General features: G+C 35.3%; 1 protein-coding gene across 7 annotated transcripts in view; it reads right to left on the bottom strand.

The window, feature by feature from the left end:
* The window catches only part of Map3k2 (mitogen-activated protein kinase kinase kinase 2), a 63,599-nt gene that overhangs the window by 19,945 nt on the left and 17,646 nt on the right, over positions 1-26,008 (bottom strand). For 5 of the 7 annotated variants that reach the window (XM_020183665.2, XM_020183667.2, XM_020183669.2 and 2 more), the window contains 11 exons: positions 17,050-17,118; positions 14,119-14,237; positions 12,974-13,014; positions 11,215-11,314; positions 8,106-8,219; positions 7,518-7,605; positions 4,325-4,455; positions 3,151-3,230; positions 1,935-2,002; positions 1,678-1,770; positions 618-824 (listed from right to left, as the gene is read on the bottom strand). In XM_020183665.2, coding sequence (XP_020039254.1) covers positions 618-824; positions 1,678-1,770; positions 1,935-2,002; positions 3,151-3,230; positions 4,325-4,455; positions 7,518-7,605; positions 8,106-8,219; positions 11,215-11,314; positions 12,974-13,014; positions 14,119-14,237; positions 17,050-17,056 — 1,048 coding nt within the window. In that variant the 5' untranslated portion in view covers positions 17,057-17,118. Of the gene's footprint in view, positions 1-617; positions 825-1,677; positions 1,771-1,934; positions 2,003-3,150; positions 3,231-4,324; positions 4,456-7,517; positions 7,606-8,105; positions 8,220-8,791; positions 8,875-11,214; positions 11,315-12,973; positions 13,015-14,118; positions 14,238-17,049; positions 17,119-26,008 lie in introns of those variants that run through there. The other 2 variants (XM_074070479.1, XM_020183674.2) reach the window with 2 other exon arrangements.

Below are 26,008 nucleotides of genomic sequence, written 5' to 3'. Positions count from 1 at the left end.
TTTGGGGGTTTTAACAGTAAACCTTCCTTTATTATACACCATTAGATGATGCAAATTTGCAGCAGTGAGTATCTTTGAGCATGAATCTTTGAAGGCATTGTCTGCGTGTAAAACCCAAACATTTTGTAGTCCTAATTCCACCATTTCAAATAAGATATCCCCTACGTCAGCAAAAAAGCTACTCCCCATTTTCAGAATATGCCATGGTCTCTGGTACATGTCATCTCCTTAGCCAGTGAATTTCTATCCACACTTAGATCTAGACTAAATGTTACACTGTAATTTCCATCTATCAATCTCCCTACTAGACTATGACTTAGAGGTTATGTTTAAAATCTCAGCGCTAGGTACCCCACAGGGACATGGGGAATGCAGTGGCTGAGAATAACTAGTTAGTAATAATTTTCTTAACAAAGTCAAGGACACACAATTAGCTAAAGTAATTAGTAGTAATATCATGCTTATACCTGACATTCCAGACACTTTTAGAAATATCATTACCTCTTTTGAGGTATTTGTCTCTCCCTGAGGACTAACTTGCTATTTAATATTATTACTATTATAAAACTCTATGAAGGTTCTGCTATACATTTCGCCATGACATTTCTATTACTTACAACGGCTGGGTGGGCTGATGTCCATTACAGTCAAAGTAGGATTGTCTATGTCACTTCCCCTTCTTCTTACTCGACTGTCTTCATACTCTGGGGTAAAGATGCTGCTCCCACTACTAGTACTTAAGGAGTGATCAGTAGGACTGAAACTCACAGGAGACCGGAAACTGGTGCCCTGGGTCCTTCTAGCTCTTGGAAACGTTTTACGACCTACAAAATGAAAACAGAATTACTTTACTCCTCTTATTAACATACTTCACGTTTAAAGTACTTAAAATCTTTAACATAGAAAATGAAAATTTGGGGAGAGGGAGAGGGCGGGGAAAGGGGGCAGAAATGACCCAAACAATGTATGCACATGTGAATAAACCAAAAAAAAAAAAAGAAAACAGAAATTTGCTCTGAAACTAGGCTAAGAAGTTGAATTTACAATGGCTACTGGGGGGCGGGGAAACTAGTATCTGAATACATATTTGAATAATTTGAAATAAAATGAAAATGCACATACTAACATACACACACACAAATGAAAACTACAGATAGAAGTCCTTCACATTTGGATAGAAAGAGAAAAAAAATATTTTCATTTTTAGTTTTAAATAAATATAGAACAAAAATTGGAAAGTTTAGAGGTAACTTTTTTTCTTAAAGGGATACTGAAAATATGAATTTCGTCACTAAAGAGTTAATTTTCTAATTAGTATCACTTTACAATTACTCCTTTTAATAGAAACACAAGTATTACAAGTCAACACAAAGCTAAAATGTTGTTATGGTTTTAGTATGACCCAATTTCCACAAAAAGTTTTTTGCTGGGTGGCATCTGAGTTTGAACTCAGGGCCTAATGCTTGCTAGGCAGGAGTTCTGTTGTTTGAGCCATGTGTCTAACCTAAAATGATTTTTTGTTTAAGAAAAAAAAAAAAAAAAAAAAAAAAAAACAACCCAGAGAGTAAAGTGGTTCAAGAGCGATTGTTTCTAACAGGACCGTGAAAACATGTTTGTTTTTACTGTATTTGAGAACGTAACCTGTTCCTGCAGCAGGTCTAAACGCCACTAACTCACCATCATTATACTCTTGATGATGATATGAAACATGGTACCTCCTTGGATATGTTCCTCCTTTCCCAAATTTCTCAAAGATAGGATTATCGTAGTCTGTTAAAACATGTAACAAAATTAAGTTAAAAAAAATCCAAGTATTTTTAATGATGAAAAGCACATTTACAAATTTTTATTATTTTACAAAAAGCTCACTCAGCCCCAGCCAAAATATTATCCTATGATATAAATATTTAAACATGTAGAATTTATAGTCTAACCTGAAAACTCCTGATGATTATCTGGGTAGCTCTGTGCCCTAGGCATTCGTGATTTTGGATAGCTCTCTCTATAAATAGAAAATGAAACATTAATAAAGTATGTAAATAAAATTTTAAAAATCTTTAAGTAATCTCTGTATCTTATATGTATGTGTGTATATGTGTATGCATATATAGAAGTTCCCTCTGAAATATTAACATAATTACATAATTACATAAAAGGGACACTTCTTTTTAAACTTATTTGGCACCTGTGTACAAAATATTATATAAAATTAGCCTACTGAGCAGCATGGCAATGTTACAAAATACAATGATGTATTTTGGTGTTTACAACTCCTGAGTCCAAGCTCTGTGTAACCTTGGCAAATCATTTTTTGTAGAATGTCTATGCATCTATAAAAAGGACGTGATAATTTACAACTCATCCAATGCATGTAAGTCAAGTGTTCAGGATGGAGCACGCCAAATAGCAAGTACTCAATATGTACCTTGAGGTAGACACTGACAGATGGGTGTTTCATACAGATGGATAAGAAAAGTAAATGTAAATTCCCAAGCAGTATTAGTTATCTTTTCAAATTTTGCTTTCATAAAGCAATTCCAGAGGAGATTAAAGAGGTAAAGATTTTAATACTAACTTCATGCTACCAGTGAATATCAAGAATAATATCCCACGGAGAACCAGGAGGGGGCTCACTTGTAACAAAAAATTCAGATGCAAACTTCTTCACATTCGTGAACATCTATTTCACAAAAGTACTTAAAATTTTTCAAATGTCAATCAACAAGCTGGGCCACTGTTACCAAGAATGTAAATTATTTTCAATCTGGTATCAGAATGAAAATAATCCTGAACAGGTGAAGCAAATCAAGAAAGCTTCAAAACCGAACATATTAATGAAAAATTAGAAAAGTTTCACTAGCATAGTTTTTAAAGTGAACATACATAAATTCTAAGTTTGCATTTGCCTTCAAATATACAATTTTGGCAACCAGAGATACTCAAAATATTATAATCAGATACGTTTTACCAATAAAAATACCAAGTTCCATGAGGTTAAGGGATTTACCCACAAAATGGAAAACTTCCTTTGCTGTAAGAATAAACAAGTATCAATTCACTACATTCTTCTGAACATGGACTAAAAGAATTACTGGTAATCCTGCACACTGTGTGTATGCACTAAAAAGACAAATCTACAATCCACGTTACCCATCCAAAGGACTATCGAGTGATGGACAACTTCCTGAGCCAGAATTTTCAGGACTGCTTAAAGATAATGGATCCAGCATCTAGGAAAAGAAACATTTTCACCATGGTTCAGTCTGATAGAAGGAAAAGTTACTTAAAAAAAAAACCCTTGCATCACTGAAATCAAAATTAACATAAACCTCACCCATTTTAAGTGTATAATTCAATGGTTCTTGATATCCTGTGAATTGTACAATCCTCACCATAATTTTACAATACTGTCAGAACTCCAAAAGAAACCTCATAGTCAACAGAAGTCACTCTCCAGAATTACTCATTTTTAAACATCCTACATAGGTAAACAAGAACTTCAAAATTTCCTAAGAGAAAAATATACTATATCCTATTAGTCAAATAATTAAAAGCTAAACTATTTCATATAACTTTGCTTACTGACAACTGAACAATGGCTCCATTCAACTAAGATTGATAACAAAGTGACTACTACCATTACCAGAAAATATAAACTACTGCAGTAGTGTGAGCATCCAGTGCAAAGATAAGGAGCTAAATAAAAGCAACTCCATGGAAACATTTTAATACTACAAACTTCAAGAACTTTTTAAAATCACAGATAGTCCACACACCTGAGCCTCATAAAGTTAAATATTTGTAATTTTACTCTATCTTTCAAGTGTTCATTCAAAAACTCTGAATGTTAGTTAATCCCAGAATTTTTTTAATGCATTCATTCATTCATTCGTTCATGCATTCACTGATGGATGAACAATGTAAGAAAAGCTGCCTTAGGGCTAGCAGAGTGGCTCAAGTGGCAGAGCACCTGCCTAGCAAACTCAAGGACCTGAGTTCAAACCCCAGTACCTCAGAAAAAAAAAAAAAAGACAGAAAAAGAAAAGCTGCCTTATCTCAGCATTTTTCTTTACATATCAACACATAAAGGCACATGTAAATTAATGGGCATTTTTCTTTTTTTACTATTTGTTTCATTTAAGAAGGACAATATGGGTGTGCTCTGGCAAGTTTAAAAAAAAAAAAAAAGGACACTATGGGATTGGAAGAGGTAAAGCACACTCACATACACACATGCACACACCCCAGGTACCTGCCAAATCCCACTGATCCTGACCGATATACATTTAAATAAAATGACAAACAACATCGAACTTTGGCTTACTTGGTCCATGCTCTCTGGAATGAACTCTCCTTCACTGTTGATGCTAGTGAACGACCCATTCCGGGCAACATGGTGTAATTCATCTGGAATGTATCCTGGGGGAGGGGAACTTCTATCTCTATTAGTGGGACCTCAAAGGAGAAAAATTAAATGATTTTATCAGTATCATCAAGGAATTCAATTTTTGTTTTATATGTGTTTGTTTGTAAAACTTCAAACGTTTTTCTACCCTTTCTAAATCTCATCCTACCATAATTATTAACCTCACTGTACTATTCATTTATACTCATTAAGTACCAGTTCTTTTGAGTGCTGATAACTGCCCCATAGGCTGATGATACACTATAGAATCTTAAGATAAATGCCATTGTATCTGAACGTCCAGAAGTAACTTGGACATGTTAGTTTTCAACATAATTTGTGGGCAACACCATGATGTAGTGGAAGACTAAGAGCTCTGGAATCACAGCTCAGTTTATTTTCTACCATCACTATTATTATTGGTGGCTCTGGAGTTTGAACTCAGGGCCAATGCCTGAAAGGCAGTAGCTGTACCATGGGAACCAGGCCTCCAGTCTTCAGGGCTCAGTTTAAATCCCAGTTGCAGGTATTTGCCAGCTGAATGTCTCTGGCAGTTGCCCAATCATGAACCTGTTTCTCCAACCATACTCATGAGACTACATCCCTTCTTTGCAAGGATGTTGGAATACCAAAATCATTCACAATGCATGATTTTACATGTGCTCTGCACATATGGCTCCACAGTATTGTTTCCATTCCCTCTTTCTAACCCTCAAGTGAGATTACTTTTTAATCATTTAGCACCATTAGGGTATAAATCTGGAATCCTGGATCTACCTTATTTTGGGTTACTTAAAATTAGGCTTTGTGGCAACCCATAATTCTGAAAATAAAATTTCTTCATAGTTTAGAAAAATGGAGAATATGGCATTCATTTAAGATAGTTCATTTAATTATTCATAATTATTCTGAGTCAATAACCCACCTTATTTTTTTCCTGGTTCTGTGGAAATGATACTTTGTTTATTGACACAGTTTGCCCTCCTCCTTCTAATTTTTTTTAAATTAAACTATAAAACAGATATGGGGAAGTTGTATAAGCATTTAATTTCTATTTAAAGCAAAAAAAGCTTCAGCTTTATGCAAAGAGCTCATTCAGGATCTGTAACCACTATAGTTACAATGATCACATATTTGTACTAACATTTTTACTCCTTCCATATACCCTTGTTTACAAAAGATCAATCTATTCAGCTACTAAAAGGAAACAGGGAAGAAAACAAACTATGAAAACTTCCTCATCTCATTACTTGCCAACTCATTTTTCTTAGCTTTTCTTAGTAATGGACATGCTAATGCACTCTTGGCAATTCTAGACAATTATGCTGACACCAAAGTCCAATAACAAGAATATTTATTGATAGATAAGACTGAGATATTCAATTCAAATCTGAATTCAAAATGTCAATTTAACTAGTGCATTTATCTTGCTCTGTCTAACATAACTGAAGTGAATTAACTTTTTATTTTACCATGATCAGTTCTATAAAGAAAGAAATGTATAATTAATAGTGGTCTTGTGCTTTCCACTTTGAAAAGCAAAATGTACTTTGTAAATTTTCTTTCAATTTGAAGCTAAAATCCCATGATTTAAAGATAAGGAGAGCCAGGCATGATGGTGCACGCCTGCAATCCCAGCACTCAGGAGGCATAGGTGGAAGGATCACGAGTTCAAGGCCATCCTAGGCTACATATCAAGGCCAAGGCCCTGCCTACAGAAAAAAAAAAGACGACAAATTTGTCAGTTTCAGATTATGGGTCACAGAGCTAGAATTTGAATTCAAGTTTCCCAAATGTTCTTTCACCAAATTTTTTAATTGTACCAAAATATATCTAAATGAGGACAGGTCATTTTTATTTTATTTGTGCACCATCTTTACTGCTCACATCCCTAGCACTTCTGAAACCAAAAGTAAGGTTTATGTGAGACAGTACATTTTAAAAAAGAATGGCCTTAAAATAGCTTCTTCTGGAAACCAAAAGAGAAGATGAACAGTTGTTCTGGTGGCTCACATGCCAACTTAATCTTTTCTTTCATTATTAATGATCCTCTTCTGGAAGACTGGATTGTTTGGATTCCCAACTACATTTCCCACTTTGTCACACTCTCCTGCTTCCTTCCTACCCACCTGTTTCTCTTCCTCTTCTACTTTTCCCCTTCAAATCCAACCCTCATACATCATCTCATGGGCTTTTCAGTGGTACTGGGATTTTTGAACTCAAGGCCTCATGCTTGCCAGACAAGCACTTCACTGCTTAAGTCATGCCCCTAACTCCCTAACCTCCCTGCTTTGTTTTTCGCTTTAGTTACTTTTTGTATAGGGTCTCACATTTTGCCAAGGCCAGCGTTGGATCACCATCTCCTTACCTACACATCTGTGTAGTTGAGATTACAGGCATGTTATCACCATGCTGTCTCACTGCTATATTTAATGACCATATCCTCTGCCCTGCCTGCTATAAACATTTATACCAGTGGTTTTGTGAGCAACGAAAAGCTCTTTATCTTATAAAACTGTGATTATTAATCTTTTATACAAATTGAAGACACATAACGCTGGGAAGTTGGGAGCTCTTCTGCCTAGCCCATGTCTTGCTGATGAGAGCATTACATGGCACAAAGCATTTTTTATTTCTTTATATCATAAGCTTAACTATAGCAATGCATTATTGATAGCAAGGAAAAGCTGAATACTAAGAAAGTAATACTAAAGCACAGTCTGGAAATTCTCAGCAATCTTTGATAGCATTTTGGCAGTAACTGAAACCCTAGAGAGAGACTTAGGAACTTAAGAGTCTAGACTATTAATTTTAATGTCTTAGAATTATTTTAACTTTTCCCCCCTAGATCCTATTTATTAAAGTTTTACTTGAGTTTTTTAATCACAGTAATACCCTAGGTATATAAAGAATTTAAATTGGAGATTGCTAATCCTATAATATGTGTAATTAATTTCCAAAGAACATCAGATATTAGAAAGTAGTTAGATAAATTACAGAGTATAGCAATGGGGACTATTTATAAGAAAGATGTTTCCATATTGTCCTACATTAAAAGATAGGGAAGAAATTGAGAAATAGCCCATTTTATGATTGAGACTAGCTTTCTTACCTATTATAGAAAGCCGCTTTTTCCTCTCTGCTCCAAATACTGTGTTATCCAAATCTTCTAGTGACGGCAGTGGTTCTGAGTTAGTAGCCTATGAAGGAAAAAGGACAACTGATGCTTCCCTTTCAGGGTTTTAAGTACAGTTCTCCCCCCATCAAATGCAACCTAGCTATTCTATATTGTTACTAGGTCTTATCAAATCTACTATTAGAAATTTTAATCCTGCCAGGAGCACTGGTACATGTCTATAGTCCCAGGCACTTGGGAGGCTGAGGCAGGAAGATCATTTGAGCCCAGGAGTTTAAGGGTAGCCTGGGCAACAAAGTGAGATTATGTATCCAAAAAAAAAGACATTTTAATCCTAACATAATTCTTCCTGAGTTGCCAGTTTCTATTAGTTTCATATATACAATATACGGTTCTTATTTGTAATTATGAGTATGGTTTTTAGGAACAAGGATATTAAAGGCTAGCAATTAAAGTATGTAAATTTAATCATATTGAAAATTATATAATTATAGAACATAACTGATTCATATACAGCTTTTACCAATCTTCTAATCCTTACTTGAAAAACAACTCAGTTCATACCTGTGTACTTCCGTTTATTACAAGTAATATCTTGAGGCTCTTCATATGAATACTACGATCAAGCAGTTCCACTGCTTTGTCCAAGTCATCTTGGGTAGTTAACGGAATTACCAACTGAACAAAAAGAAACATAAGGAATCACGCAGGCATCTCACCAGGTCAGGGTATTTATGAGCATCTCCATTTCTAGGGAATTGTAAATCTCAAAATACCTTGTTCTTTGTTATGATAAATAATGTGTAAATAGCATATAAATCTAATTTTGTTCTCCCCATTCTACCATCATTGAAATCTTAAACTGAACAGTTAATTTTATGAATCATTACACTCTTTTAATAAATATTTAAAGATTAATTTTCTATCACCAGACATGGTGGCTGAAGCCTATAATTCTAGTTTCTTGGGAGACTGGGATTGGGAGGATCATGGTTCAAGGGCAGCTCTGGCAAAAAGTTTTAAAGTTCCCATCTCAGTGGAAAAAGGCTAGGTGTGGTGGTAAGTGCTTGTTATCCCAGTGACAGCAGGAAGATTAAATAGGAGGATTACTGTCAAACCACTCACAAGCACAAAGCTCTGAGTTCAAACCCCAGTACTGCTAAAAGAAAAAAAAAGTCAACTTTCACCAGGACATGGTGACTTATGGCTATAATCCCAGCTACCTGGGAGGCAGAAATCAGGAGACTCACAGTTTGAGGCCAGCCCAGGCAAAAGAGTTCCAGAGACCCCATCTCAACCAATACTTGCTGGACAGGGGCACCTCTCATTCCAGCTATACAAGAAACATAAAACGAAGAGACCCTATCTCAAAAACAACCAAAGCAAAAGGGCTGGAGGTGTGGCTCAGGTAGTAGAGCAACTGCCCAGTAACCTTGAGGCCCTGTGCTCAAAACCATATACTATAATAACGACAACAAAGCCAACTTCGCAGCTTAAGAACCCTTATCAGTAATATCAAAGTATATTCTATTTCATTGGAGAGGGACAGAGTAAAAACAAATGAAAATATGCCACACCTGTTAACTAGTCCTAATAAGCACAGTATATGAGCCATTTAAACCTAAAGCTGACTTGGCTTGGGGATCTCTGCAGTATAAATTCCCTGAGGACAAGGACTCCCACTCCAGCAAAGCACAGCAAAGAGCAGACACTTGGCAAATGTCGCCTAAGTCCCAAAGCAGGAGAACTCAAGCTGCACCCAACCTCATTAGCTGATATGATGGGTACTCACTGCAGATTTCTTCATGAAAAAAAACTATTTTTTTTTTGAAGAAAGGTTGCTAAGAACAAATACAAACCAGCATTAATCATTAATGTGAATTCCATCATACACTCACATTTTACTCTGTACTTACAATTTTACCCACAATTTCTGTTTGTAGCTAATTTTGTTATTACTGTAAGTTATCACTAAGTAGGCTCTTCTTTCTCTGTGAAAATTTTATCTAATAAAAGAAAAATTATTAACTATTGAGTATCATACAAGAAGCCTGCTCTATGCTAGCAGCTGAAAATCTGTACACAAAAATAAAGTGCCCAGATAGGGCTGGGCAAGAACATGTGTTTCTGGCCAATTGAAAATTCATATTTGAAAAACAAAATTTCAAAATATTACTATAGTATGCTACTCATCACTTTGCTCAGAGATAGTAATTGTTTAGGAAAATATTTTCACCTCTGAGCTTTAAGTGGTTTCTTTAGGTAGGCATTGCTTGCTACATTAGCATTTAATTTGGCTTTCAATTAACAACTCATTTAAAATATTATTTTCAAATGTGTTATTTGCACAATGCTTTAATTTTTTTTCCCCTGTAGCACTAGAGTTTAACCTCAGGGCTTCTGTGTTTGGGGGCAGGTGCTCCACCACTTGAGCCACTCCTCTGGCCCTTTCTGCTCTGGTACTTTGGAGACAGGGTCTCACTTTTTTGCCCAGGCCAGTCTGGACCACAATCTTCTTATTTTATACTTCCCTGAAGTCACTGGGATGACAGGCATGCCCACCATGCCCAGTTTTTTTTCCCACTGAAATGAGGGTTGGGGGAAGTCCTCACAAACTGGCCTGGAACCACAATCTCACTGATGTCAGCATCCTAAGTAGCTAGGATTATGGACATGAGTCACAGGTGTCCCGCTATGCTTTAACACTGCTTTTCACTTGTTTCTTCTGTGAAGTTTTACACCAAGCTCTCCATTGTCACTCCATCCCCACTGGCACCTTTCCTACTTCTGATACATACAGGACTTTTCTGTCTCAGCATCTCTGTATGCACTGCTCTTAAGATGTTCTCTCCCCCAGTGTTCTTCCTCTGAAACTCTGCAGGGTTGTCTTTTCATATGAAAGTCTCATTATGAGTTTCAGCTAGTTCTTCCTTAATACCACAAATAGGACACTTAGTGCACTTGCTTTTATTCATTATCACAATACTTTATTTCTTCAAAGAACTTCATATATTTAAACATCTCATTTATTAATTCTGTTTCTACAAGTCTATGAAGCCTACCCCAGGAGGAGCCATAATTCATAAGCCACAGCATTGAGAAGATAAAACACCCAACCAATTAAATTGTCTTACAAATGTTAAGATCTCAAGAACTGCAAAAATCCTCAGAATGCATTACTAATTTTACAGATTACAAACGGATATACACAGATATACCAAGAACACAGTGCTCCTCAGTGTACTGACTCCCAAAAATAAGCTTATAGATCTAATTGTATCCTATCCAACACTAATAATCGTTCTGCCTTTAATTAAACTGACTACCAAAGTCCTATGGACCATACCAAGTATAGTCTGGCAGGAAAAGAAAGTTCATCCATAAAGTACACAGAGTAAAATTAACACATATAAAAGCAAACTTCCAAGTAACACATATATTTCTTCCTAGTATAGATTCTTACTCAATTATTTGCATAGTAGCATCTTCCATTATTTTCCACAATGGAAAAAAATCCATTTTAATCAAATAAAGTTTATAAATTTACCTGTGATATTTTATTCCCCTAAGACAGCATGTTCTTAAAGTCACTAAATAAAAACACAACACTCCTACATGAACACACTAACTTTCCAAACTAAAGACCACTAAAAATTAAACTGTGCATGTTTACCTCATTGTTGGTATAATGGAGATCCATAGACTGTCCAAAGGCAATTTTAGCCTTAGACCTCAGATCTTCTAGTTTAAGGGGTCTGGGGAACTGAAGAATTCTACATAAACAGAATTTTTAAATACTTTATTTTTTTAGGCATAAACAGTCTACTAACAACATTTATCTCGTTAGAGGCAAAATTAGTAAAAAGTTGTGTAGCGTTCATTTTTGGTCAAGTGCCCAAATTTTCAGCACAAAATTCTGTTCTATCCTAATTAAAAATTTAAAAAGGAAATTGTCAAAACTTCCTGCAGTTTTTAATTTGCACTGAAACTGTCTAAGGTAAAACATGTACTGAGGAAAGTGATTAAATTTATCTATGTGACATATGCACAATAGAATGTAATGAAACTGTTGAAAGGAATAAAGTTGTCCTTTGGGATAACTTTTCAAATTCTCATTTCTATATCCTTACCAACTTAACATGTTTTAGTGCATATATTGTGTAAAAAAATCTCTAAAATATTTTACAAGGATTAAAATATCAAAATGAAACAAAATTATAGTATTTTTCCCCCTATTTCCCAAAGGACTGGCCTACACTGTCCCAAAGAACATGCACTAAAATTTGGAGAGCACCATGTCGACTGTAACCTCCATGGGGGCGAACCCATATCTGCTTTGCTCACTTATATGCCTTAGGACTTAGCATGTAGTAAGTACTCAATACACAGGACTAGTGAATGAAAACATTGGGGAAATATCTATAATCTCAAATAAGGAAATAAACTGGACAATTCTGTTATATCTAGTTTATTCCATTTTTTCCCAATATTTCTGGCGAAATTTATTTACACCTTCAAGTTATATGACTTGTGGGCTGGTAGAGTGGCTTAAGTGGTAGAACGCCTGCGTAGCAAGCATGAGGTCCTGAGTTCAAACCCCAATACCGGCCAAAAAAAATAGGCCTTGTGAGTCATTTTAAAGTCCTTAGGACTAATAGACTTTTTATTACATAAGTATAATGGGACACTACAGGAATGAAATTTCATCTTTTCTAACTCTTATTAGGTCTTGTCAGCAATTTTGTTTGTCAGCTCTCACCACCACTTCTGTACCAAGTTATAGAGAGCAAGTATAAGGAAGGCTCTGCTCAGTAATTTACAGCCACCATTCCAACTCACCTTCCTCAACATTACTAATGAAGTACATGTCATAGCCTTGAGGTTTTTGAGAATAACCAAAATTATAAACATTAAGTCTGCATACAGAAATCATCATAGCATCTGAAGGAATAACACAATTATAATAAATATATTTAATTTCTACTGAGTAAAAAACAAAAGTAAATGGCAAAATTTAAAGGGTGCATTATACTGTGGCCTTATTTATTTCCTAATATTGGAAAATATAGGAGAAACACTAATCGTTTCTAATGATCATCCTGAATTTTTTTTGGCAGTAATAAGGTTTGAAGTCAGGGCCTTGTGCTTACTGGTGGCTCTACGACTTGAGCCAGCCCACTAGCCTTATTAGCCTGAATTTTGACAGATTCTATTTATTTTAAATCTGAACACATGCCACACATTATACCAAGGACTACTCCATTCTCAATTTATCTGTCATGAAACTACATTCAAATCTGGAAAGAATCTTCAATAGTTCAACTGGAATATACATTTTATTAAATAACTTAATTAATATGTAGTATATTGATATTGGTATGTAATGTATTTTATTAAATAACTTAATTAATATGTATTATTTCCTTGCTTACCTTTTTTCTCCTCTATGTTCAAATTTCACTCGGACATCATTCTGTAATGAAATGACAAAGTCGTTCAGAGATCAGATAAAATTTTCTAGAATTTCTAAATCATCTCTTTTTCTTAGCCACTAATTTACTATACAGCAGAAGGGAAGGGAGATTTTATTTTCAATGCCAGCTCCAATCAATTGAGTGACTGACAAAAAGCAGGGTTGAAAATTATGTTCTTGCATCTGGGCTCAATGCGAAAGAGTACAAGGTCTATTAGTGAAGGCATCATAGGTAAGAGACATTTGCTGATCCTGCTATAAGGAAATATAGATTATCATACCAGGGTCCCCCCTTGTCTACAGAATAAACGTTCTAAGATGAAGATGATATTTTTTGTATGTCCTTGAGAACTTTCACCTCTTCTCTTAAAGGAAGCATTTTAAAGCTCTCTTGTGCATATCTGAATTGCCAGCATCACTGCTCTTGTGCAATAGAGCCATTATTAAGTAAAATGTGGATTACTTGAACATAAGCACTACAGTACCATAACAAAGTCAATCTCATGACTAAAATAGCTATTAAGTGACTTCTGGATGGGTAGCATATACAATGTGGATATAATGGACAAAGGGATATAATTTATGAGCTAGGCAGGACAGAGAAGAACAATGTAAAATTTCATCACCTACTCAGAAAGGCACAAAATGTAAAACTTATAAATTGTTTACTTCTGGAATTTTCTATCTGTTATTTTCAGACTTCAGTTGACCACAGATAACGGAAACTCTGGAAAGTAAAACCACGGATAAGGGAAGACTAATATATATCTACTTTTCATTTTGGGTATCCCAAACTAATTTCATTTACAAGAATCAAAATTAGCCTCATTTGCAAATATCCAGAATAGTTTATTTTAAGGAAAAAAAAAAAGCTAATTGCTTCTTTTTAAGTACTTGAACAGATGAGATATCAGCTTTGGTAAGCAGTTACCACATTAAATGAAATTCTAACTTTTTTAAATGCACACTCTTATGGGAAAATGTATAATACAGAATATTTGATACAAAAGTGTAAAAGCTAAATACATTAAACAAATCCTCTATAAGATCATGTTATTAAAGGAAAATAATTCACAGAGCAACAAAATATACTTAAACAAATACCTGTTTTTTTGGTGACGAAGACTTGGCTTTTCTGGTTTCCTGTAAGGATAATGCTGGTCGACTGGCCTTATGAAGGACAGCCAAATCTTGCATGATTGAGTTTAAAGCTTGCTGATCATCTAGATATTTTTTAAAGAACACATACACAGAATTGTAATTTCAACATAAAATTATTGTAAAAACCAGACAAAATTTATAATGGACTTGTAATGTGAAATGTATTAATGCAAAAATGTCTCTGTAACATTTTAATGCTTATATTTTCCATGAAATATAATGTGTTATTTAAAAATTGAAGACAAAAAATACTGTGAAGACAAATAACAATTAAATTGCATTAGACTGAAGCTCTAAGGGGTTATTAGTCTAGGGGTTCACATATGAGACAAAGATGAGATAAAGTCATTCTGATTTTGTAATGATTTAACATCCTAGAATAAGAGTCAAACAGCCCTATTATAACAAATTCTTTTCTATGACTCCTAACCAAAACATCAATAAGACATCTAAAATCTTAAAAAAACAAATGAGGAAAAAATGAATGACTTTTATAAATACCATCACCAATTAGCATTTATATTCAAAGTACAGACTTCATTTAGAGTTTTTTTTCTGTCATCAATACTTAGAGTACGTAAAAGCTCCCTCTTTTACTGGTCTACTGATATTTGGAATGGTTCTCTTAAACTTTTTTGTTGTTGTTGTTTTTTCTGCTTGTTTTTAGGGGTACTGGGGTTTGAACTCAGGACCTCACGTTTTCGAGGCCAGTGCTCTACAACTTGAGCCACTCTGCCAGCCCATCTCTTAAACTTCTTCACCATAAGATTTGACAAAACTACAAACAGGTAACAAAAAACTTAGCAACAATGGTCAGTAAAAATTTAAAAGGTAACAATCTAAGAAAAATTAATTACACAGAAAAAGTACTGGGTCTGGAAAGCTGAAAGGATCATGAACGTTTGGGTTTTTCCACATGTGTGAAAGATTTCATTTTAAAACTATAAGCATGGGTCTCTCAGTAATGACAACTATAATCTACCTGTAAGACTTTAGAGACAACTGATCTTCACTGGCTAATCAATTCTACTAATGATTTAACAATTAGCAAATAAAAAAAGCAAGACTTTACAATGTACATTTTAAAACATAGCCATTTTGGTGAGCAGTAACTGTACTACTGGAACAGTAGAAATTAAAAGGAACTATATCCTTAAGAGAAATCATTAAAAACAACGTGGCAATTCAGTACTCTTTCACACATACAAGTGGTAGAAAAAAATGTGATAAAGACAAACATGGGCAAGTAAATGTCAGAGTGAGAATACTGGGAACAATCTAAGTTTAAAAACTTAGCATCAGCCGGGCACTGGTAGCTCACGCCTGTAATCCTAGCTACTCAGGAGGCAGAGATCAGGAGGACTGGATCGAAGTCAGCCCCAGCAAATAAGTTCGTGAGACTCTATCTTGAAAAGAACCTTCATTTAACAACAACAACAAAAAAAGCCTGGTGGACTGCACATCCATGTTTATTGCGGCACTATTCACAATAGCCAAGTTATGGAAACAGCCAAGATGCCCCAGCACTGACAAATGGATTAAGAAAATGTGGTATCTATACACAATGGAATTTTATGCAGCCATGAAGAAGAACGAAATGTTATCATTCGCTGGTAAATGGATGGAATTGGAGAACATCATTCTGAGTGAGGTTAGCCTGGCCCAAAAGACCAAAAATCGTATGTTCTCTCTCATATGTGGACATTAGATCAAGGCCAAACACAACAAGGGGATTGGACTATGAGCACATGATAAAAGCAAGAGCACACAAGGGAGGGGTGAGGATAGGTAAGACACCTAAAAAACTAGCTAGCATTTGTTGCCCTTAACGCAGAGAAACTAAAGCAGATACCTTAAAGCAATTGAGGCCAATAGGAAAAGGGGAACAGGTACTAGAGAAAAGGTTAGATCAAAAAGAACTAACCAAGAAGGTAACACCCACGCACAGGAAATCAATATGAGTCAATGCCCTGTATAGCTATCCTTATCTCAACCAGCAAAACCCCTTGTTCCTTCCTATTATTGCTTATACTCTCTCTACAACAAAATTAGAGATAAGGGCAAAATAGTTTCTGCTGGGTATTGAGGGGGGGCAGCGGGAGGGGGCGGAGCGGGTGGTAAGGGAGGGGGTGGGGGCAGGGGGGAGAAATGAACCAAGCCTTGTATGCACATATGAATAATAAAAGAAAAATGAAAAAAAAAAGCTGGTGGAGGGGCTCAAGGGATAGGCCTTAAATTCAAGCCCCAGTACCAAAAAAAAAAAAAAACCAAAGCAAACTCAGCATCTAACATCTCAGTCCACTTTTCCCTATTCAGGATAGGGCAGGTCCATAGGCTCCATTTTTTCCTAGTGTCTCCCTGTCTAATCCCTTCCACAGGATAGAACCCTAACACTAAGGAGAAAAGGTGGGGGTGGTAAAGAGGAAAGCAAACAGATCTATAAATTGAATACCCATAATCCATTCCTATATGTCAATCTCCCTTTAAATTAAACATATTATATCACAGGATTTTCATTAAGAGTTGTTAAACATATCCCTGAGCATCAGTGATTTGTTGCTCTACTTAGCTGTAAAACATTATGATTTATTTTGCTCTGGTCGTTAGACTCTAAACCAATCACAGTACATCTAAACAATTTATTTTGAATGTCCCTGTGTTCTGCAGAAAATGGTCATTCTGAAACTGTAATAATTTACATAAAAGTGCTTTAATTGAAAATTTATTTAGCAAATATATCTAAACAATACATAAATCTGCTATACCATAAATTATCCATATAAAAAAAGTTTATCATAACACATAGAGATAATTTTTTTCTTTCTCATCCTATTCTTTAATGATAACTGGAAAATGTTTTTGGTTTGAACTCACCCATCATGGCAATGAGCTCTACAACTTGGTAATTAGGATAATGGTTCTCCCATCAGCATTCTTTATTGCCTTAGAAGATAGAAAGACAAAACAAATAAAAAGAACCGTTAAGAGGCAGCCATAAAAAAGAAAATTAGTGTAAGTAACATGAATGACAGATACTACATCATAAACATTTTACATGTTTTTACTTTATATTGGAAACTGGTATGTAACACCTTTCCCTAACACACCAAAATTTCAGACTCCCAGAAGAAAAGCAGGTGTTCAGCCTAAATCACAGTGTTTCTACAAGTAGCTTAGATACAATGAGCCATTACCACAGTTAACAGTCAGGAAGGTAAAATCTAAGTGCACAAGTGCCAGCCAAAGGCTAACTTTGAAAGCAGTCCTTTTTAAGGATAAGTAGCCTGGCCTGTAACATTAATTCTTTTCTACGTAAATAGCAATAGCAAATTAATACATTGGTTTAAAGAAAATTGCATGAAGGACTGTATGCTGGACATGTAGTATATAATGATAAAACTTGTATAACAATAATTACACAAAAGAAACAGGAAAGACAACTATATAAAAGAAAAGTGTTTGTATACTACCAGAATTACATTGGTGTTACCCAAACTACATTGTCGATGAGTTTTAAAGATGTTAACTGTAATCCCAAGGTCAACCACAAGTAAAAAATAGCAAAATAATAAGAATTAAAATAGTACACCAGAAAATGTTTATTTAATACAAAAGGCAGTAATGGCAAAATACAAGAACAAGAAGACACAATGCATGTAGAACACATAGAAAATGGCAGATATAAACGAATTTATGGGCAATTGCATTAAATATAAACAGAATAACAAAAAGGCAAAGATTAAGCCTGTACAAGCCTGTAATCCTAGCTACTCAGGAAGTAGAAACTGGAAAGACTGTAGTTCAAGGCAACCCAGGGAAAAATTTCATGAGATTCCCCCCATCTCAACCAATAAAAATTGGGCATGATGGTGCACGTCAGTCATCCCAACTATTCAGGAAGTGTAAATAGGAGGACCATGGTCCAGGATGACTGGGGCATAAATACAAGCAAAAAGGGATGGGTCCATGGCTCAAGTGACACCTACCAAACAAGTGCAAGGCCCTGAGTTCAAACCCCAGTACCGCCTCCCCTGAAAAGGGCAGAGATTAGCACAATAAATTTTTTAAAACAACCATCTATCTGTTGTCTATAACTGACAGATTGTAGATGCAAATACAAAATAGGATGTAAGTAAAAGGATGGAAAAAGATATACTATGCAAATGGTTGCTGAAAGAGAGCTAGAATGACTATATTAATTATCAGACTAAATAGGTTATAATAAAACATTTGTTATTTATTGACAATGGGAATTTTATAATAAAAAACGGCACACACACCAACAAGATACAGAATTTATATACATTTATGCTCCTAAACAATAGTCTTAAAACACATGAAGCAAAAACTGAGAAGACTTAAGAAAAAATCCAGTAATACAAATATAAGAGTTAGACTTCAATGTACCATTTTTAATAACAGACAGGACAGAAAAAGTGAAGAAACTGAAGATCTGGACAACACTACAAAACTACTGGATTTGAGCTGGGTATAGTTGTATATGCCTATAATCCCTGCACCCAGGAAGCTAAGGCAAGAAGAATGCAAGTTCAAGGTGTGAGTAGGCTACATAGTAAGTTCAAGGCTAGCCTGGGCTACACAGTGAGAATGTTTCAAAAATGAATAAATAAATAAAAGTAAAGCTACTTTTTTTAAGGGGGGGGGGTGGTACTGGGGTTGAACTCAGGGCCTCACTTTCACTAGGCAGTCACTCTACCACTTGAATCATGCCTCCAGCCCTACGACTACACTTAATAGACATATAAAAGCATCCAACCTCTGAACAGAATACATATTATTTTCAAATACATGCAAAACATTTTCCAGAACAGACCATATACTAGGCAAGAAAACAAGTCTCAATAAATACACCAAAAATCACCCAATGTGTGTTTCCCCTCCCAAGAGTACAATGAAATTGGAAAATTCACAAATACATACAAATTAAACCTCATATTCAAAAAGAATGGGTATGTCAAAAAGAAGTCATGAGGGAAGTCAGAGATAAACAAAACCAAAATTTAATGGATTCATCCAAAGTAGAGATGAAATCTGTAACTATAAATGTCTATATTAAACACACACACACACACACATGAAAGAGGCTGGAGGAGTGACTGAAGTGGTAGAGCACCTGCCTAGAAAGCAGAAAGCCCTGAGTTCAAACTCCTATATCACCAAGAAGGGGAGAGAGGGAGGGATCAAAGGAGGATAAGAGGGCTGTGCATGGTGGTACACACCTATAATTCTAGCTACTTGGGAGATGTAGGTAGGAAGATCATGGTCTGAAGTCAGCCAGAGCAAAAGCTTAAAAATTAAAGTAAAACAGACTGGGGTTAGTATGGCTCAAGTAGTGTAGCACTTGCCTAGCAAGCATGAAGCCCCGAGTTCAAACCTAGTACTGTCAAGGAAAAGAAAAAAAATCCCAGAATCAATTTCCATCTTAATACAGTAGAAAAAGAACTTAAGCCCAAAGCAAACTAAAGAAACAATACAGAATTAAATGGAAAGAAACTGATTAGAAAATAGAATTACCACAAAAAACAAACAAAAAAACATCAATGAAACAAAAACTGCTCTTGGAAAAGATTAACAAAACTTAAGAAAAGAAGACAGAGCTGGAGGTATGGCTCAAGTGGTAGAGCACCTGCTCGACAAGTATGAGACCCTAAGTTCAAACTCCAGTACCACCAAAAATAAATAAACAAGAAGAAGAGAAGACACAAATAACTACACTAAGAAACTAACAGACCTGAAAAAAAAAAAAAAAAGAAAAAAAGCAGATTTAATTAGAAATGAAAAACCTTAAGCTCTGGATCAGAGATCTTCAAAAAGTTAAAGAATTAACAAAATTGTTACAGAAATATAAAAGAAACACTTCTCAATTCATTCTGAATCCAGTGTTATTGTGATATAAAAACTAGACAAAGACATCACAAGGGAAAAAAAACTGTAGATCAATATCCTTTATAAAAACAGATGTAAAAAGAAATGAGATTAAACACCACGAACATGTGAGATATATTCAACAAAAGCAAAGAAAATTCTATATAAAATTCAATCAATGTAAAAAAATCAATATAATAAAACACATTAATAGAACAAAGAACAAAAACCATATAATCATCTCAATAGAAACCAAAAATACATGTCCCAAAATTCAACTCACTTTAATATTCAAAAGATAATAAACAGAAGGGAAGATCCTCAAGTTAACAGAATGGCATCTATGAAACATCTAAAATTAACATCATACTTACTTGTTTTATATTCATTTTTAATCAGTTGTATTTCCATATATTAACAATGAGCAATGTGGAAATTGAATTAAGAAATCAATTCCAGTTACAATAGCACTAAAGAGAGTAAGTACTTAGAAATAGACTAAAATAAATGAAAAACTTGCATGTGAAAACTACAAAATACTGTTGAATTAAAGTAGACTTAAAAATACAGAAAGATATCCCATGTTTATGAATGGGAAAACATTTTTAAGACAGCCATACTCCCAAAGTGATCTGTAGATTAAATGTGATCTCTTATCAAAATTCCAACGGTCTCTTTTTGGAGAACTGAAAAAGTTGGTCCTCAAATTCCTAGGGAACTACAATAGGCCCTGAGTAGCCAAAACGATATGGATAAAGAAAAGTTGGAGGGCTCATACTTCCTAGCTTCACAGCTTATTACAAAACTATATATCAAAATGGTGTCAAAATGGCACAGGAAAGACATCAATGGAATAGAACTCAGTAGTCCAGAAATAATCCTGAATATGTATGCTCAACTGATTTTTGAAAAATGTACCAAGACAATTCAATGAGGAATAGTCTCTAACAAATGGTGCTTTATGACTGGATATTCACATGCCAAAGCATGAAGTTGGACCCATTTTTCACATGATTCACAATACACAAAGACTAAGTCAAATTATATCAAAGTCCTAAATGTAAGAGCTAATTTAATAAAGGTCTCACAAGGGAACCAATGTGTTTATCTTGTTGACCTCAGATTAGGCAACAAAAAAAAAAAAATAAAACAGACTTCATCAAAATTAAAATTTTTGTTCGTCAAAGGACATTATCCAGATAGTATAAAAGGCAACTCACGGAATGGGAGAAAATATTTACAAATTATGCATCTGATAAGGATCCAGTATCCAGAATATGTAATTATAACTAAATAATAATGAGACAATCCAATCATAAGATAGGCAAAGGATTTCAACTGAAATTTCACCAAAAGAGATTCACAAGTGGCCAAGTTTAGCACTTGAGAAGATTCTCCATATATCTGTCATCAATGAAATGTAAATCAAAACCAGTGATGCATTATTTCACACCCAGTAGGATGGATATAATCAAAAAGACAGTAAGTAGTGGTGTAGATGTGGAAAAAGAGGAACCATAGGAATCACTATTTCCCCTACTACACATATACCCAAAAGACCTAAAAACATAAAAAAACCTTCAAATTAGTATTCAATGCAGCATTAACTTTAAAAGCCAAGGAAGTGGAAACCCAAATGTCTATCAGTTGACAATTAAACAACATGTGGCGTATCTATACAATGAAATATGATTCAGTCATTAATATTTAGCTCCTCAACCTTGGACTTCCTAACATGCAGAAATAAATTTCTTTAAAATTAAATGGACGAAGATGGGGGGTGGGGTGGGGAGCATGAAGGAAGGACATAAGGGTGGGAGAGAGGAAAGAAATAACTGAAGTGGACTATTTGCCCAGCAAGAGGATCGACAGCCTCAGCTCCAGTCACAACAGCTACCTACAATTTCAGGTTCAGTATTATCAGATAAGATTTTTCAAAAAGCTCAAAATCTACTTTTTAATGTTAGAGTTTCCCATTTTCAAACATTATCAACTAATCTAAATGTTTACAAAAAGTCTCTTCTCTTTTAATGCTACCACCTGGAAACCACTGACCTATCTATTATAGTAACTCAACTGGAGGGTAACAAACTAATTCAACATTACCACAGCTTTAAGCTCTTTTTTTTCTTTTTTCTTTTCCTTCTCTCCCTCCTTTCCTCCATTCTTCCTTCCTCCTCTCTTCCTCCTCTCATTTTTTGAGACAAAGTCAAACTACATAGCCCAGGGTAGCCTCAAAACTGTAATCCTCCTGCCTCAGTCTCTCCAAATGCTGAGATTACAGATATGTGCCAACACACCTGGCTTTAATTTCTTTTTAGTTGCAACATCATTTTAAAATGTCAAGTAACATAAAAGGGTCAGCAGAGAAGAAATTAAAATACTATGACATCAAATATGAAAATGTTCCTTTCATCACCTGAGCAGTACCATTTCTAGGAATAACCACTATGTTGCCTCAATTTTTAGGACACTTTGTGTTTGAGACAGGGTCTCACCATGTGGCTGAGGCTGGCCTCAACTCACTATGTAGTTCAGGCTGGCCTTGAACTTGTGATCCTCCTGCCTCTGCCTCCCTAGTGCTGGGATAATAGGTGTGCACCACCAGGCCTGGTTAGTTCTTAGGGCTTTTTCTCCTGCTCGCACTTTCGCTCACTCTTGCTCGCGCGCACTCTCTCTCTCTCTCAATTCCCCCCCTTCTCCCAAAACTCAACCTAAGCACCATGAGAAAACCACTGTCAAAATGGAATATGATACAGTCATGAAATAGCTGATCAATATTCCTCAAAACGATCTATAACAACAAGAAGTCTGAGAAACTGTCGCAATCCAGGACATGAAACTAAATGTAATGTAGTATCCTGAATGGGAAAAGATGAAAACCCACAATGAATAACACTGTCAACGAAGAAAAAAAAAACAAACTTGATAAAAAACAAATAATTTCACTAGGAGTAGTGAGGGCAACAGACCAGCTAGGAATTTAGTAGGAAGAACCCAGGAAATGAAAGAGCTGTAAATGAGGTAGAAAAACTGGCAGGAAAATCCTTGGCTGGCAGGAAAACTGTGGGCATGTGTAAGAAGAGCTAAGAGGGGCAGGTACAAAGTAAAAATTGAGACATGCTTGGAAATTGCCTTAAATTTGCATTCTCCAATTCATACCCATCCATGGTTGAAGCCTTACAAGCTTTAGGTATTTGAGAACTACTTCAGTCACTGACTGAAGTCACAGGGACAACCCATAGGAAGCCTGGTTTAAAAAAAAAAGTGGAAAAACAACCAACCAAAATAACTAAGCAAACACAGCAGCAGCCAAACAAGCATGGAAAATAACATATTCTGCAGATCAAGAAGAAATTAGTTTAAAAAAAAAAATCCAGGAAAAGAAATCAAGACTCTAGAGTTGCTATATAATCTGTCTAGTTCTAAAACATTAGTTAAGTTTAAAAATTATGAGGCATATAAAGAAAAAGTATATAACCCATACCCAAGATAAAGCAGTTATCAGAAACTTAACTCTGAATAGGCTCAGATATTAGATTAACAAAGATTTCAAAGCAACTATCATAAATATATTTAAAAGAATTAAAGGAAAATCTGATGAAGATGATATCACAAATAGGGAACCTCAATGGAGAAACAGAAAAACAACTAAAGTAAATTCTAGAACTGAAAAGCACAATATCCAAGTATAAGATGTATTTTTTGGGTAGATTCAACACTAAATTTGAGATTACAGAAGAAGAAATCAAGCCAGGCTCACGCCTGCAATCCTAGCTACTCAGGAGGCAGAGATCAGGAGGATTGTGGTTTGAAGCCAGCCCAGGCAAACACTTCACAAGACCCTATCTCAAAAAAAAAAACCATCACAAAAAAGGGTTGTGGAGTGGCTCAGTGTAGGCCTTGTGTTCAAACCCCAGTACTGCAAAAAAAAAAAAAGAAGAAGAAAAAAAAAAGAAACATGTGACTAACAGCAGCAAGCTAATTTACACACACACACATAAGACAGTCTATCCAATACACACTCTTCTTCAATACTCATAGAACAACATTCACCAAGACAGACCTGGGACTTAAAATAAATGTCAATACATTTAAATGAATTGAAATCACATAACATATGTTCTCTGACTATAACAGAAACAACCTAGAAACAAGTAACAGGAAACTCTCTATAAACATTTAGAAATTAAACAGTATCTTCTACATAATACAGGGGCCCTGGGTTCAAAACCCAGTACCACAAAAAAAGAAACTTTTGAATTAAAATACATAGAACTGAATGGAAGCACAACATATGAAATTATGAATATGAAAAATGCACATAAAGTAGTGCTAAGAAAAAAATACAGCACCATGGTGTGTTGCTGCTAGTCCCTTCCCCCAACAGATGTCCCAATTAATGTGTCTGGACTCTCGCAAATACAAAAAGGAATAAAGCAAGAATGGAATGAACCCTGTGGCACTGGACTGGGACTAGAGGCATCGTTATGAAATCATGGTTCTTAGTATGTACAGATAAAGAAACAGATGCAGATGTATGTGAGTTTAGATTTATACACATTTTATAGCTTTGTCCACTGAGAGAACCTGGGAGTAGTAACACCCTACTCACAGCAGGTATACTTTTGTCTACCTCATGCCAGACAGTAGTTTCTAAACACTAATACCTACTACTAAGAGAAACCACGGTGTACCTGCAATAGGGATGATTTCCAGGTACGAAGCAGCTAACTACAAAATGAGCCAGGAACATCTTACTGAGTCAAAAAGAAAGTACACAGAGACTCACAAGAGTGTGTCAAAAAGACACAAGAACAGCTAGAAGGGGCTTCCACTAGCCAAATATGAGCTAATTCAAGCATCAAAATAATGATGAATGACAGTCCAGTGAGTAAAAAAGGAAACCAACAAGGCCATACAGACATAAACAAATGAACCAATACGGGGGGAAGAGAAAGCTTTTTCTTATACATAAAATGTCCACTAAGAAATTATAATAGTGATAAAATTAGAATGATCACCATCTTGCAATCATCAATAGTAATAATTCAGGCAGGGTGTGGTGGTACATGCCTATAATACTAGCCCTGGAGAGGCTAATACAGGAGGACTGCGAATTCCAGGCTAGTCCAAGCAACATGGTGAGACTCTGTCTCAAAAAAAAAAAAAAAAAGGTAGTAATTCAGTGTAAGTCCAGTCAAAAACAAATCAATAAGTGAAAATACAGTAACTAATTATAACTAATAGGTGAAAATATAGTGAGGAATGGGTTACTTAAGGCTCAGATACCCTTTCCAAAAATACTCATTAATGGCACAGGAAAAGAAAAAGAATACCTGGGCTAGGGAGGTAGCTCAGTGGTAGGGCACTTGCCTAGCATGTGCATGGCCCTGGGTTGTACCCCAAGCACCACTACCAAAAGAGAAGAGACAGAGAGACAACACCCCTTTTTGTATAGAAACCCATCTTAGACAAATGATCCATGTTAAGATTACTAGTAATGGCAAATTAAAATCATACATTACCAAAGAGAGAGCACTGAAAGAATACCACATCACCTCTGATAGTCCTACCTAAAACACACAACCTGAATTGAATCATGAGGAAGCATTACACAAGCCCCAATTGAGGAATATTCCAAGAATGAATTGCCCTGTAAACCTCAAAATTGTCAAAATGATGAACATCAAGGAAACATTAAGGAACTGTTGTAGATTGAAAGATAACAAAGAAACACAATAATTAAATGCAAAAATATGTTCAGAGATTAAATTATTTTGCTAAAAAGGACTATAAGCAAAACTTGAATGGGTTCTGTGGAGTAGATGATACTATTCTACCAATGTTACCATCCCTGAAGATACTGAAGAAAAAATACTTCCCAACTCATTCCGTGACTCCAAAACAAAGACACAACAAGAAAACAAAACCAAATACGAATATT

The sequence above is a fragment of the Castor canadensis genome, chromosome 4 (assembly GCF_047511655.1).
Source record: "Castor canadensis chromosome 4, mCasCan1.hap1v2, whole genome shotgun sequence".
Classification (NCBI taxonomy): Eukaryota; Metazoa; Chordata; class Mammalia; order Rodentia; family Castoridae; genus Castor; species Castor canadensis.
Note: the sequence above shows the minus strand (reverse complement) of the source record. Positions and strands in the feature narration are given on the sequence as shown.